The sequence below is a fragment of the Ixodes scapularis genome, unplaced genomic scaffold (genome assembly GCF_016920785.2).
Source record: "Ixodes scapularis isolate PalLabHiFi unplaced genomic scaffold, ASM1692078v2 PGA_scaffold1__304_contigs__length_218370807, whole genome shotgun sequence".
In the NCBI taxonomy this organism is placed as follows: domain Eukaryota; kingdom Metazoa; phylum Arthropoda; class Arachnida; order Ixodida; family Ixodidae; genus Ixodes; species Ixodes scapularis.
The window spans coordinates 91,049,323-91,063,758 of NW_024609846.1; the positions used below are offsets into that span (position 1 = coordinate 91,049,323).

At 47.0% G+C, this 14,436-nt stretch overlaps 2 protein-coding genes across 3 annotated transcripts; both read left to right on the forward strand.

Annotated features, from left to right (window-relative positions):
• Window positions 1-1,309: 1,309 nt before the first annotated feature.
• Window positions 1,310-2,524, forward strand: LOC115313215 (the record flags this gene model as incomplete). Its single annotated transcript, XM_040216167.3, has 1 exon — window positions 1,310-2,524. A coding segment is annotated over exon 1 (1,173 nt), but the record flags the coding sequence as incomplete, so codon positions are not given.
• A 57-nt stretch (window positions 2,525-2,581) lies between these two features.
• On the forward strand, window positions 2,582-5,310 carry LOC121835955 (uncharacterized protein K02A2.6-like). Of its 2 annotated transcripts, none has more exons than XR_006077728.1 (2): window positions 2,582-2,623; window positions 4,886-5,310. XR_006077728.1 is itself a non-coding variant. In XM_042290540.1 (2 exons), the coding sequence occupies exons 1-2, from the start codon at window positions 2,843-2,845 to the stop codon at window positions 5,243-5,245; spliced, it is 843 nt and encodes a 280-aa protein (XP_042146474.1). In that variant the 5' UTR covers window positions 2,806-2,842; the 3' UTR covers window positions 5,246-5,310. The 2 variants fall into 2 exon arrangements, 1 of the variants encoding a protein (XP_042146474.1); XM_042290540.1 differs by lacking the exon at window positions 2,582-2,623 and adding an exon at window positions 2,806-3,325.
• Window positions 5,311-14,436: the final 9,126 nt, after the last annotated feature.

Sequence of the window (14,436 nt, forward strand, 5' to 3'; positions counted from 1 at the left end):
TCCGTGTAGGTTGAGCTACGCCACGTTTGCTACGCTGAACATCGAGTGTAACCGAGCTTTGGCGGTTTGCTAAAAGTCGCTATCGTCACGCAGCCATCGTTGTCATTATATCGACTGCCATCTAAATAAACCAATGTCACAATCCAGTATCGTTACACCGCCGCTGCCGCAATGCATCGAATGAACTTTACCATTTTTTACCACCTGAGACTGGGTGGAAGGAACACGACGACGTCTCAAACACAGCTAACCACTTTATTCAGTTCTCCCTCCTTTTATACATCCTGACCCAACACCGCCACCAAAAAACATTCCAAACAATGGTACCAATGGGACACGCCTTGACTTCGCAGCCACAAAGTTCTTAAAAAAAGTCACGAACCACTTTGAGTTAACAAACGGTAAACACACAACAAAACATCGGCCGAAGGGGACATTCTCGACCTCGCAGCCACTCTTAACTTTACAACAAACGAACAAGCGAACCACACGGAACCGACTGCAGTACGAACCCATCAACCTGTTACACTTTTTTTTTCTTTCTACGTACGCATACATCCGGAACAAGTACATGACAAAGGAGGTACCTCTCGCGAAAAACACAAGACCTGTTCAAATCATATTCGCAGAAAAGCTTTCGCCATATCACTAAAAAGCATAGACGCCTGGCTTATGCAGTTGCCGATCGACCTAATTTTCACTGTCTCTTTTACAACCCTTTTCACGTCGTTGACTTCTTGTACCGGACCACTTGCCGAGCAGTTTCTGGATTCTTGTACATGTGTCGCAATTTCGGAATTAGTCGCTTTATATTTACATTTCTTTTGTGCTCAGTCAGACGATCGTTCAAGCATCTTGAGGTCTGCCCCGTGTACCTAAAACCACAAGTCATCGGTATGTCGTAAACTACACCGGTTTCACAAGGCACAGATTTTTCCTTGTGGCCCTTTTGGCACCTTTTTTTTTTCTCTTTGAAACGGGGTGAAAAGGGGTGAAACGGGGGTTGCATTGTCATTGTTTACATCCTATCTATTCGCTGTTATCAAGCCGATAGCAGTTTCCCTGTTGACGTCACTAGTCGTCAACAGGAAATGTTGCATTGTCATTGTTTACATCCTATCTATTTGCTGTTATCAAGCCGATAACAGTTTCCCTGTTGACGTCACTAGTCGTGGCGTTCTCTATATATCTGTGTTCGAAGCAATAAAGGGGGCGTTGTCCCATACTGGCTACCACCGGAGCGTGTCATACTCGCGTCGCGCCTGGCCGAACGGCGGATGGCAGCTAAGACGCAACAGTGGCGACGAGCTGAACTCACTCAACGGGCACGACAAGCAAGGACAGCCCAAGAATGGCAACTGCGGCCACGGCGTTTCAAGTTCCCTTCTTCCACGACGCAGAAGATAAGTGGGAAACTTATGTTGTTCGAGTTGAAGCCTACTTTGAAGGAAATGCTATTACCGAAGATAAGAGGAAGCGCGCACTGTTGGTAGCCGCGCTCGGCTCCAGGCCGATTGGAATACTGTGCGGAATATGCGCGCCTCGAAGGGTCAACGAACTGACGTACAAGGAAGTTGTCGGCATCCTGGGTCGACACTACGCGCCCAAGGCTAACGAAATAGCTGAAAGCTACAAGTTTTTCAATCGGCAACAGCGGGAAGGCGAGTCGGTACGAGACTTCATCGTGGAACTGAGGAAAATTGCGGAAAATTGCAATTTCGGAGACAGCTTGGACCGCATGCTGCGGGATCGCATTGTTTGCGGAGTGCGAAACCAGACAGTTCAACGTCAACTACTGGCAAGGCGAGACCTGACTTTGGCAGAGGCAGAAGATTTAGCTACCGCGGCAGAGGTAGCCACAAAGGAGGTAAAGAACATGGAAAGCCAGGAGGTGAAAAATGAAGCGGAGCTACACAGAATAGCCGGAAAGTCCCGAAAACAGCCAGACCTGGGAAGGAGGTACAATACAAGGAAAGAAGAATGCGAGCGATGCGGAAGCAGTTCACATGCACGGGACGCGTGTCGGCACAGATTCGCCAGATGTTTCCGATGCGGCAGACAAGGCCATTTCGCGAAGAAATGTGGGGCGCATAATGACGTTGCAACTCCAGGACGACCAATCTCGACGATTGCAGCTGCGACGGCGTCAGAGGGAGAGGACCTGGACTTGGCATCAGTGTACACGGTACAACCTCGAACACGGGCACGTTTTGAACCGCCGGTCCGAAGGCAGATCTCCTGGGGGGGAGTACGACTGACCATGGAAGTCGACACGGGCTCTCCTGTTTGTGTTATTCCCCGTGAAGTGTACAATGAGCACAAGGACCATTGGCCGGCGCTGTCGGCAACCAAGCTGAGTCTCCGATGCTACTTGGGACAGCTGCCCATCCTCGGGGAGCTACACATGAGGGCGACCGTCCATGACGTCACGGTGCCGGCTTCGCTCGTGGTTGTGAACTGCCCCGGACCAAGCCTGTGTGGTCGAGACGTAATCGGCAAACTGAACTTGCTGGACCCTCTGGTGTCAAGCGTGGTTGCAGGCTCAACGAGAAAGCTGGAAGACCTGCTGTTGCGGTTTCAGGACCTGTTCGAGCCAGGCCTGGGAACCATCAAGGGGCCACCGGTACGTCTTCATTTGAGGGAGGGAGCGGTGCCGAAGTTTATGAAGGCACGACCTGTTCCATACGCGCTTCGCGACAAAGTGTCAGAGGAGCTGGATCGGTTGGTAGAGGCCGGAGTTATCTCACCTGTAAGCCATTCGGAGTGGGCAGCACCGATTGTACTGGTGCAGAAAAAGAACGGCTCGATACGCCTGTGCGGCGATTTTAAGTTGACAGCGAACATGGCGTGCAACACAGAGCAGTATCCGCTACCTAACATAGCTGATATGTTTGCGTCGTTGCGGGGCGGTTCTTTATTTAGCACCTTAGACCTTAGGGATGCTTACAGCCAGGTGGCATTGGATGAAGAGTCGAAGGAATTAACAGTCATCAACACCCATCGTGGCCTTTACAGCTTCAATCGCCTTCCGTTTGGAGTTGCTTCCGCGCCGGCGATTTTTCAGAGGAAGATGGAGAGCATGCTCGCAGATCTGGAGGGCGTGCAAGTGTACCTGGACGACGTCCTGGTAGCGGAACAACCGGGAACCGACAACCTGAGCAGGGTGCTGCAACGCTTCCGGGACATGGGTGTCAAGCTTCGGCGATCAAAATGCCAATTTAGGAAGCCGGACATCACTTACCTGGGCCACCAGATCGACAAGGAAGGACTACATCCAATCGAGAAAAACTTGGAGGCCATCCGAGATGCACCGACGCCGTCAAATGTGAGCGAACTTCGCTCCTTCCTCGGGCTTCTGACGTATTATCACCGATTCTTGCCCAATATGTCGACGCTGCTAGCACCGTTATACGAGCTGCTCGGCAAGGATCAAAGGTGGAATTGGGGACCAAGGCAAGATAAGGCCGCCAAACAGGCCAAGGCCGCGCTGCTGACATCACCGGTCCTGACATTTTTTGACCCTGAGAAGCCACTGCGACTGGAATGTGACGCGTCCCCAACAGGAGTGGGCGCCGTCCTATCGCACAAGATCCGGGGTGTCGATACACCGATAGCTTTTCGGTCAAGAACATTGACCTCCGCCGAAAAGAACTATTCGCAACTAGAAAAGGAGGCACTTGCGTTGATCTTTGGCGTAATCAAGTTCCGTGATTATTTACTAGGACGCCAATTCGTATTAGTCACGGACCATCAACCACTTGTGGGTCTGCTTCGAGAAGACCGGCCTGTCCCGCTACTGGCGTCTGGACGGATTCAAAGGTGGGCTCTGCTACTCAGCGATTTTCGGTACAAAATAGAATTTCGACCCGGCAAACAAAACGGAAACGCTGACGCGCTGAGTCGATTGCCACTTCCACGGCAAGGACCACCAGTGGAAGAAGACCTCCCGGAATTTGTGCTGACGTTGCACCGCGTAGACGAAGCATTTATGTCCGCGCAGCGGCTAGAAGACTTGATGAAAACAGACGATACGTTGTTGCAGGTCATCAAGTACGTGCAGAACGGCTGGCCTGCTAGCCTTCTGAAGAACCAGACAGAGGTACAGCCTTATTTTTCCCGGAAGCTCGAGCTGTCTACGTGCCGCGGGTTACTTTACTGGGGCCGGCGCCTCGTGATTCCGACACGGGCCCGCCCGGACATCCTCAAGCTGCTGCACGAATCTCACCAGGGGGTATCAGCCATGAAGAGAAATGCGCGGTCGTTGTTTTGGTGGCCGGGACTGGACCGGGAGGTGGAACAACTGAGCGGAAATTGTAACGAGTGCGTACAAGCCGCCCCAATGCCGTCTGCGTGCTCGCCGGTGAATTGGCCAGAAACAAAAGAAAGATGGTCGAGAGTGCACATCGATTTTGCAGGACCAGTTGAGGGAAGGATGTTGCTGATAGTCGTCGATTCCCATTCCAAATGGATTGAAGCTTGCATCATGCGATCAACAACGGCAGAGGCGACTGTGAATCAACTCCGAGAACTGTTCAGCAGGTTCGGTCTGCCCAGAACAATCGTTTCTGATAATGGACCTCAGTTCATTAGTCAGCATTTTGAAGATTTTGTGAAAAGAAACAATGTGTGTCACCTCCGCTGTGCGCCCTATCATCCTCAGTCTAACGGGTTGGCTGAACGGGCAGTCAGGACGATCAAGTTCGGCCTCGCTAAGTTAACTGGGGGAGATTTGGGAAAAAGGCTGGCGCAGCTCCTGATAAATTATCGCCGGACGCCTTTAGCGTGTGGCCAGTCCCCAGGGGAAATACTTCTCGGGTACCGCATTCGTTCGCGCCTGGACATGACTGTACCGTTCCGGCCTGCGTTATTGTCCGACGATGTGCAGGTTCAAGGAGACTCCTGGGACCTTGGAGCACCGGTGTGGGTCCGCAACTTCGGCCAAGGTGAAAGATGGTCACCGGGGACCGTCCAGAACAAGCTCGGGTCAAGGATGCTGGTCATCGAGACTCCGGAGGGAACAGTCCGTCGACACATGGACCAGGTCCGCGGCAGACAAGGTCCGACTGAAAGTCTGGGTGGCCCTAAAAACGGTTCGGACAACGTCGGGCCGCCAGTGACACTAGGACAGCCGGACAGCCAGGGGCCACCGAGCGAGCAAGACGCGCCAGCCCCCGACGGTCAAGACCAACCAGCCTTACGACGCTCAACGCGGACACGGAAACCGATCGATCGTTTGCAATATTAAGAGGAGAAGAAATGTTGCATTGTCATTGTTTACATCCTATCTATTCGCTGTTATCAAGCCGATAGCAGTTTCCCTGTTGACGTCACTAGTCGTCAACAGGAAATGTTGCATTGTCATTGTTTACATCCTATCTATTCGCTGTTATCAAGCCGATAACAGTTTCCCTGTTGACGTCACTAGTCGTGGCGTTCTCTATATATCTGTGTTCGAAGCAATAAAGGGGGCGTTGTCCCATACTGGCTACCACCGGAGCGTGTCATACTCGCGTCGCGCCTGGCCGAACGGCGGATGGCAGCTAAGACGCAACAAGGTTGCTTAACTTGTTGGCACGTGTTGCACGTTTGCACTTGTTTGCACTTGTTTGCACGTGCGACAACCTCGTTGAAGCACCCTGCGCGCAAAGCTTGCTACAGGGATGATACATTTGCTACAGGGAAGACATATTGGCAGGGCATGAGGTGAAGACTTAATTAATTATTTCCCAGAGAACCTAGGAGATGATGATAATGCAATTAATGCAAAGGTGCAAGGGAGCTGGATCTTTTCGGTCGCGCACCAGTCACCTAGCTGTCTTTGGAGATATATGTTTGTATTTCGTCCCCCTTGATCCCCTCCTTCAGGGATCATTATCTTCAGCCTAGGAGATTTCAGTTTTAGGTTAGATACACACGAAATTTGATAGCGTGCTGTCCCTACTTTATATCCCTCCAGGAAATCTGTAAAATACTTAATGTTTTTTTTTTTAATTTCATAGAACTAAAACTTTATATGGGAGTCAATAGAGTAAATCTTTCTTTTTTCTTCTGCAGGAACCTCTAAGAAACAGTTAAAGTGTAATCAAAAATTTCTTCGGCTGATAAATATTACTTACCTTAATATATCCGAGAGAAATGTTAGTTATTTGATTTTTAACGGGTATATTTTATTGTTATTTATTTGTCTGTCCCCATCTGCCCAGCTTTGGCGCAGGTGGTCGATATCCCGAATACCTGGGGATGTTTGACGTCGTTACGGCACAGTTGTTGTTTGTCGCGTTTATCACTGCGCAAGCTGTTTTTGTTCCCGGCTCCGGAGGCCACGGCGCAGCAGCTGGCTCCTGGGGAATCTCGCCATAAGGAACTCTCTTGACCACCCTGCTCCTGACCGGTAGCCTCCCGGCTACCGGTCGAGAAAAGCCTCAGCCACCAACGTCGAAGCACCGAGGCAGCTTCATCCGCAACCACCATTGACACCCTCAGTGGGGTCGTTGGCTTAAGTAGGTCGTTGGTTTACGTAACGTTTTTATGGTTCCTTACCTGGGAGGCTCCCGTTTCCGAGGGTAACACTGTGCAAGGCCACCGCCGTGGGCAAGCTTTTTGCCCATGGTAATGTGTCTATTGGCGGCCACAAGGTCACCATCGAGTCGCTGGCGCCTCGAGTATATTTCGCGGGGTTAAATATATAAAAACATTCTAAACCCCTAAGTAGGCTGGCAAGCAATTGTAAAGCAGCTACGTACCGTTGTTTTGAACTTCAGCAAAATACGGATGAGGGTTCGCATTCACTTTGCACAGTCTGCTAAGGGACGTCGGCCTCGGGTTCACGTTTTAAGAGAACAATGAACTACCTGCGGTGGTACGCTGGTAAACCTTTGTATCTAAATTCGAGCGGTTTTAGTGCACAAACAACTTGAAATTACCACCACTGGGCCGTTGCTGCCATCCGGAGTCCCGGTTCATCGCCCCCTCCCCTAAAAAAAAAAGAGAATTGTTATATTTCAACTTTTCCTCCCGGATAAAGAAGGCGTTCCGAACAGTAACAACCTGGCCGGTGCCCGTGTTCCAGCAGATCCGTAAAACTAAAAGTCTACTAGTAATCTTTTTTTTTTCTGTAACTAAAAATATATGCACATGATTATATCAGTTGTACCGGTAATTGTTAGGAGCGTGGAAACCTAAACACGACTCGACTACACTTCGGTTAGATATGTCGACGAAGGCTTGGAGTATTGTTGCTATGGTAAATGTGCCCTCTTTATATCTAAATTTTTTTATTTATGACCAAACTACACAAAATACCACAAGATACGTAACATCTGAATATGTGCTTAGGAAGCGGAGAGTCAATATTATTTGTGCAAATTTCACTCTTTGCCCTACTGTTTTTTTTGCGACCAATTCATTGTTCACACCCTGAACGCGTAAATTAGTATCTGGATGCCACGAGAGTGGGCTTGGACAACCATCAGCACGTCACCGTGATCACATTTGATAATTTGTGCGATGACATCAGAGTTGACTGATGTTTTAAATGGACATGAATCGGATTTACGTTCCAGTCTAAGAAATAAAACACACAGTTCCTAAGCAAAAAAACTACGTTCCTTTCTTTTGGGAAAACGTCACTTGCGGCAATTTCTTTTTAAATTTTCGACAGTGGTAAGGATTCAATACATGCTTAGGATAAAAACATGTGTTACGAGATATTGCTTTTCATCTTGTCGATGAAGGATATTACATGCCATTAGGACTTTTTAACATTCTTGTTGTTACCTTATCTTGTTGTGGCGTTGCTGAACTGTGATTGTTTAGTTGAGTTTAATAAAAAAAAAGTGCGTCAAGCTTTTTTGTCGATGGGAACCAAGCAGCGGAAAGACCCCCTTTGAAGCTTCGCGATGCTGCCGCATAAGCAGCGTTGATTTTACTGCAGCCGTGAATACTCCGCGATTAGAGTCTAGCAGAAAAACAACAACCTAGTATTATACTTTCATGTATATAAACGACGTTTGCAGAGAACACTCGGTGCCAACGTTCTAAAAATACGTATGCAGACCAAAAGTAAAACCTATAGGCGCAAGCGCATACGTTAGCTTGATCTTAATTCGGTTGGTATACAAGTTTTGTCTTACATAATCGCCCCACGTGCTGAGACCAAACTGCTGCGTTACAAGTTTAAAAAAAAAAAAAAGAACTGGCGAGAGGGGTGTGCTCGAGTTCGAAGGCAAAATAATAAAACTTTTAAAGATTTTGTGTGGTTGCTTTGCACTGCTGCTGCGGCCGGGAGTTTGCTTATATTTTGCCTAAACGGACAGTCGTGCAATCGACCGGAAACCGAGGAAAAGCATTTCTGTTTGGAGTTTTGAATAGACAATATAAAAAAATATAGTTAGAAGCTTTTTGGCTCTTGTTTACATTTGTCGAAGAATTACAGCAAATAAAGTGTTTTCACCTCGTAAAACAATCAGGCTGCTTGAGTTCCAACAAGACGTATGGCGGCGTTTACAGCAATAAGAGAAAGTTTCTAATTAAACTGTAGTCTACGGCATAATTACGTTCACACTTTACGAAATTTCTTATGCTGTTTTCAGTGGTTCGAAATATCTTAACAATGAATTTTTTATGTCTAAAAAAAAGTTTATAACAAAGCACATTATTTTGTAAATAAAGCGATTTAAAACGTGTAAATTTTATTTAAAATAATTTTGATTTAAAGAAAACTGACTTAAATCAAAATAAACCTTACGTATTCTGAACAAAATTTGAATGTGTGAACGCGCTTTAAATAACGTTCCACCCTACAGGTGGCAGCACCGGATGCTACGACCCATCGAAGCCAATACAAGGCCGTGTGAGTCTTATGAGACCATTACGAGGGGGCGCAGTGGCGTGCGGAGAGCGTGTCACGTAGTACATTCACAGAGCTAGATTGGCTGGGATGACTAATAGTGTCCGCCGCGATCGGACTTCAGGTGAAATGAAATACAGTAAAACAGTGAAACACAAGTAGATATTTTATTTTATTTCATTTGTAATTATGACTGGCTCTCGTTATACCACTGTGCGGGAGTCAAAATACCACACGTTTTTCAAATTTCTTACTTACAACTCTTCAAAATTCCTTAGTTCCATGCAAGCTTTGTAGTAGAAAATTTTCGCGTCATTCGGTAAAACGTAGGCGGTAGTGACTCTGTTTAATGTCATGCTCGCAGAGGAAGCTCCTCGGTAGGGATTCTGTAAACTTTTGTTGTTGAACAAAACAACAAAAAGGAAGAATACTGCGGTCTCTTCAATTACGCATACTCACTGCCACGTAAATAAATAAGGAGTGCATAATATGAACATGCATCTAACCCAACCAATGCTTTGGCTACACATGCACGAACTAGGGGGAGACAAAAGCGGACCTCTTTGTTCCGTCGCCCATTTATTCCCGGTGATGTTCTCACCGGGCGTTATAGGCAGTGATAGGGGCGCATATTCCGCTTATTTCCAACTTCCCATTAGGCATCGGGCAGTTCATTTGTGCGTACACAAAAGAAAAAAAGATTTAAAAAGGCAATTGTTTTATGTTGTTGTTACTCCATGTACCCTTTTCGAGCCCGAAAAAAAAGAAAAAAGATATTGTTGCTTTTAAAGCTACTTCAAGTGTGCGTCATTAGACTCAGCAAAACGTCTTGTTTGGGCATTGACCTCGCGCCCATATTTTTTTGTCTGCACTGCCGTTAACAAAACTTCGGGGGAAAAAAGAGGAAGGGTAGTGACTGCAGCAAACGTAGCAGAAGCTAAAAGTGGAAGCTCCAGAACTTCGCCAAGCACGAGCGCTCGTTCAGTGAATGCATCCTTCAGTCCAACATGCTCCTGCTTCACTCCTGGTTGTAGCTTCGACCTCGCCCCCCCATAAAGGGAAGGCAAGGAAGCTATGCGCCGAAAAACTGAGCGAGAGGAGGAGACCAGAGCGCGTGGTGACGTAAGAACGCCGAGTTCTGGTTGGTACGATTAGTGGGTAGAACTAAAGATTAGCTGCCTTTTTCTCCATTTCACTCATCGAAAACAGGATCGGTGGCCGAGTTGTCTAGCGCACACTAGCTTGGAGCACTTGAAGCGAAAGCTTGCACTGCAGAAGACGCAGGATCCTGGATTCGATCCCCACCCCTGCCCGTTTCGATATGAACGAGCATCGTACCGGAGTGCGGTCATGTATCACTACTGCCTGGTGCACGTCAAAGACCTTAGGCTGGCGGTCTTACTGCACAGTCTAAATTGCTAGCTACAGCTGAGAGACAATAAGTTGCTCGTTGAAGGCAGACTAACTTCAAGGCTGTGTAAACATACCCACAACCAATTTTTTTTTCACTTGTCGTACACGTTAGAAAGCAAAAGTCAAACGCTGGACGCCATGGCGTTCTGCGTTCAAACGGGTTCGACGAATGTAGTGGAGACGAAGTCTTCTTTTGTCTTCAAGGCACTCATCGAACGGGTCCGACAGCCAAAGTGATAGGTAATACTCCGGCGTTCCGCATCGTAAAGTGCTCGACGATTGCAGTGGCATACCCTCCTATACTGACGAAGCCTGGCAGATCGCCAAGAGAGACGGCCTCCGAAATGCAAAATCTGGAGCGGCAGGCAACGGATGAGAGGACATGCACGTTACTGGCGCCGCGCTACGGCGAGACTCCGAAACACACTTCTCCCGAGCAAACAAGTGTGTTTCGGGTCCTCGCCGCTCCAAAAGCTGTGTGCTGACGTCCAGGTTCCCCGAGAAATGGGTCCGCATACATCTGCCAAGAAACGACGCAAGGGGTCGATGTCCCGAATCGCTAGGGGCGTTTGGCGTCGTCACGGCTCAGCTGTTGTTTGTCGCGTTCATCACTGCGCAAGCTGCTTTTGTTCCCGGCCCCGGAGGCCGCCGCACAGCTGCTGGCTCCTGGGAAATCTCGAAATAGGGAACTCTCCTGACCACCGTGTTCCTGGTGCCCTGTCTCCTGGCTTCCGGCCAAGTAAAGCATCAGTCATCAACTTCGAAGCAACGAGGCAGCTTCATCCTCCACCATCATTGACGTCCTCAGTGAGGTCGTTGGTTTACGTCATGTTTTCATGGTTCCTTACCTTAGTGACTCCCGCTTCCGAGGAACACTGTGCAATGCCGCCACCGTGGACAAGCTTTTTACCCAAGGTAATATGTCTACCTGTGGCCAGAAGGTCACCATCGAGTAGCTGGCGCCACGAGTATATTTCGGGGGGTAAACGATATAAAACATTTCTAAGTCCCTCAGTAGGCTGGCAAGCTATTGTAAAGGAACTAAGTACTGTTATTTGGAACTTCATCAAAATACGGATGAGGGTTCGTATTCATTTTGTTCAGTCTGCTATGGACATCGCCCTCAGGTCCATGTTTATAGGAAACAATGAACTACCTGCGGTGGTACGCTGTTAAACGCTTGTACCTAAGTTCAAGTGGATTTAGTTCACAAACTACTTGAGACCACCGGCACGGGGCCGCTGCCGCCAACATGAGCCTCAGTTCACCACCCCCCCCCCCTCAAAAAAACAAAAAAGTGAAGAATTGTTTTATTTATATTTTTTCTCTGTGATAAAGTGTTCCGAACAGTCACAACCTGGCCGGTGCCCGTGTTCTAGCAGATCCTCAGAACTAAAAATCTGCTAGTAATTTTTTTATTTTTGGTCAGAAAATAATGTATGCACGTGGGTATGTCAGTTGTAAAGATAATTCTCAGGAGCGTGAAAGCAAAATACGACCCGACTACACTTCGGTAAGATATGTCGACGAAGGCGTGGAGTATTGTTGTTAAGGCAAACGTGCTCTCATTATATCTCGAAGATTTTATTGATTAATCTGGATGCGTGTTTGCCCGAATTAAAAATGATGCTAAAGGAAGCGGAGAGTCAATATGATTTGTGCAATTTTCCCGTTTCGGCCGACTGGATTTTTTGCAAACAATTAATAGGTGATGCCCAGAAATCAGATCTTCGCGTAAATTAGTATCTGGAAGTCAGGAGAATGGACTTTCAGGACCATCACCACGTCACCGTGATCACATTTGATAATTTGTGCGATGACATCTGAATTGGCTGATGATCTAAATGGATATGATTCGACTTTAATTTTTATACTAAGAAATAAAACACAGAGTTCCTAAGCAAAAACCTCCGTTTCTTTGTTCCGAAAAACAACGCTTGCGGCAATTTTTTTTTTATTTTTTTTTTATAGTAAGAAGGTCTTAATACACGCTTAGGACGGAAAGATGTGTTGCGAGATATTGCTTTTCATCTTGCCGATGAAGGTTATTGCACAGCCTTAGGGCTTTCGACGTTCTTGTTTGTACCTTATCTGGTTGTGGCATTGCTGAACTGTGCTTGGCTAGTGGAGTCAAATAAAAAAGTGCGTCCAGCTATTTTGTCGATGAGAACCAAGCAGTGGAAGGACCTCCTTTTGGAGCTTCTCGACGCTGCCGCATAAGCAGCGTTGATGTTACTGCGGCCGTGAACACTCGCCGATTAGAATCTAGCAAAAAACAACAAATTGTGTCCCCTTTCATGTATAGAAACAACGTTTCCAGAGAATACTTGGTAAAAACATTGTAAAATTATGTATGAAGACAAAAAAAAAAAAAAACCGGTAGGCACTTGCGCGCATACTTTAGCTTGGTCTTCCCTTGGCTAGTATACACGTTTTGTCTTACATAATCTTTCCACGTGCTTAGACCACTATACTGCCTTACAAACGTAAACGAAAAGGAAATACTGTCGAGGCATGTGCTCGAGTTCAAAGGCATTAATTTAAAAATTTTGAAGGTTTTGTCTGGTTGCTTTGCACTTCTGTTGCGGCCGGGAGTTCGCTCATATTTCGCCTAAACGGGTAGTCGTGCAATCGAACGGAAACAGACAGAAAACACTTTTGATTGGAGTTTTCAATAGACGATATGAAACAAATAGTTCGAAACTGTTTGGCTCTTTTTTACATTTGCCGATGTATTACATCAAATAAAGTGTTTTCGCCTCATAACACAATCAGGTTGCTTGTGTTCCGACAAGACGTGTAACGGCGTTTACATTAATAAAAGAAAGTTTATAATTAAACTAGTCTACGGCATAATTATGTTTACACTTGACGAGGTTTTAAACGCTGTTTTCAGTGGTTTGATGTATCAAACATTGAATTTTTTAGGTCTAAAAAACTTGCATAACAACACAAGTAGTTTGCGCAAAAGCGATTTAAAACGTATAAACCTGATTTAAGATAATTTTGATTTTAAAACATCTAACTTAAATCAAAATAAACCTTACTTATTATAAACCAAATTTGAATGTGTGAACGTGCTTTATTGTACATTCCACCATACACAAAGTCGCAGCGGATGCTACGAGCCATCGAAACCAATACAAGGCCGTGTGAGTCTTATTAGACCATCGCGAGGGAGCGCAGTGACGTGCGGAGAGCGTGTCACGTGAGACATTCACAGAGCTGGATTGGCTGGGATGGCTGGTAGTGTCCGCCGCGATCGGACTACGGTTAGTACGGTACGGTTAACCAAAAATAGATATTTTATTTTATTTTATTTTTAATTATGACTGGCTATTGTTACACCACCACGCGGGAAACAAAATACCACACTTTTTTTTAATTTCCTTAATTACAACTCTTTAAAAGTTTTTAGTTCCATACAAACCTTGTAGTAGGAAATGTTCACGTCATTCGGAAACACGTAGACGGTAATGATCCGAGAGCGCACGGAAGGATACGAGAGTGCGCGGAGACCTGAGAACGCCGGGCTCTGGTTGCAACGACTAGTGCGTAGAACAAATGTTAGCTGCCTTTTTCTCAATTTCACTCATCGAAAGGACGATCGGTAGCCGAGTGGTCTAGCGCACACCAGCTCGGAGCACCTGGAGAGAAAGCTCGAGCTGCAAGAAACCCAGTATCCTAGATTCGATCCCTACCCCTGTCCGTTTCGATCTGGACGAGCATCGTACCGCCGTGCGGTCGTGTATCACTACTGCGTGATGCACGTTAAAGACCCCAGGCTAGCGGTTGTACTGCACTGGCTAAATTGCTGTCTACAGCTGAGAAACAATTAAAGGCAGAATAACGTCAAGGCTATATAAACATAGTCACAACCAATTGTTTTTTTTACTCGTCGGACACGTTAGATTGCGAGAGCCAAACACCGGGCGCCAGCGTTCTGCGTTCTAACGGGTTTAACGAGTGCGGTGGAGACGAAAGTTATACGTAAGATTCCGACGTTCCGAGTTCTAAAGGTTCGACGAGTGCAGTGGCATAGGCTCCTGTATGCCGACGAAGCCTGGCAGGTCACCACGAGAAGCGGCCGCAGAAATGGAAAATATGGAGCGGTACACAACGGATGAAAGAAGAGTCACGTGACTGGCGCCCCGCTACGGCGAGACTCCGAAACA

Bases quoted from the DNA above. Each gene is read 5' to 3' on its own strand.
- LOC121835955 (XM_042290540.1), top strand. From the start codon at position 2,843: ATGGCGTGCAACACAGAGCAGTATCCGCTACCTAACATAGCTGATATG. The intron at 3,326-4,885 runs GTGAGCGAACTT...GACGATGTGCAG, and splicing joins ATGCACCGACGCCGTCAAAT to GTTCAAGGAGACTCCTGGGA.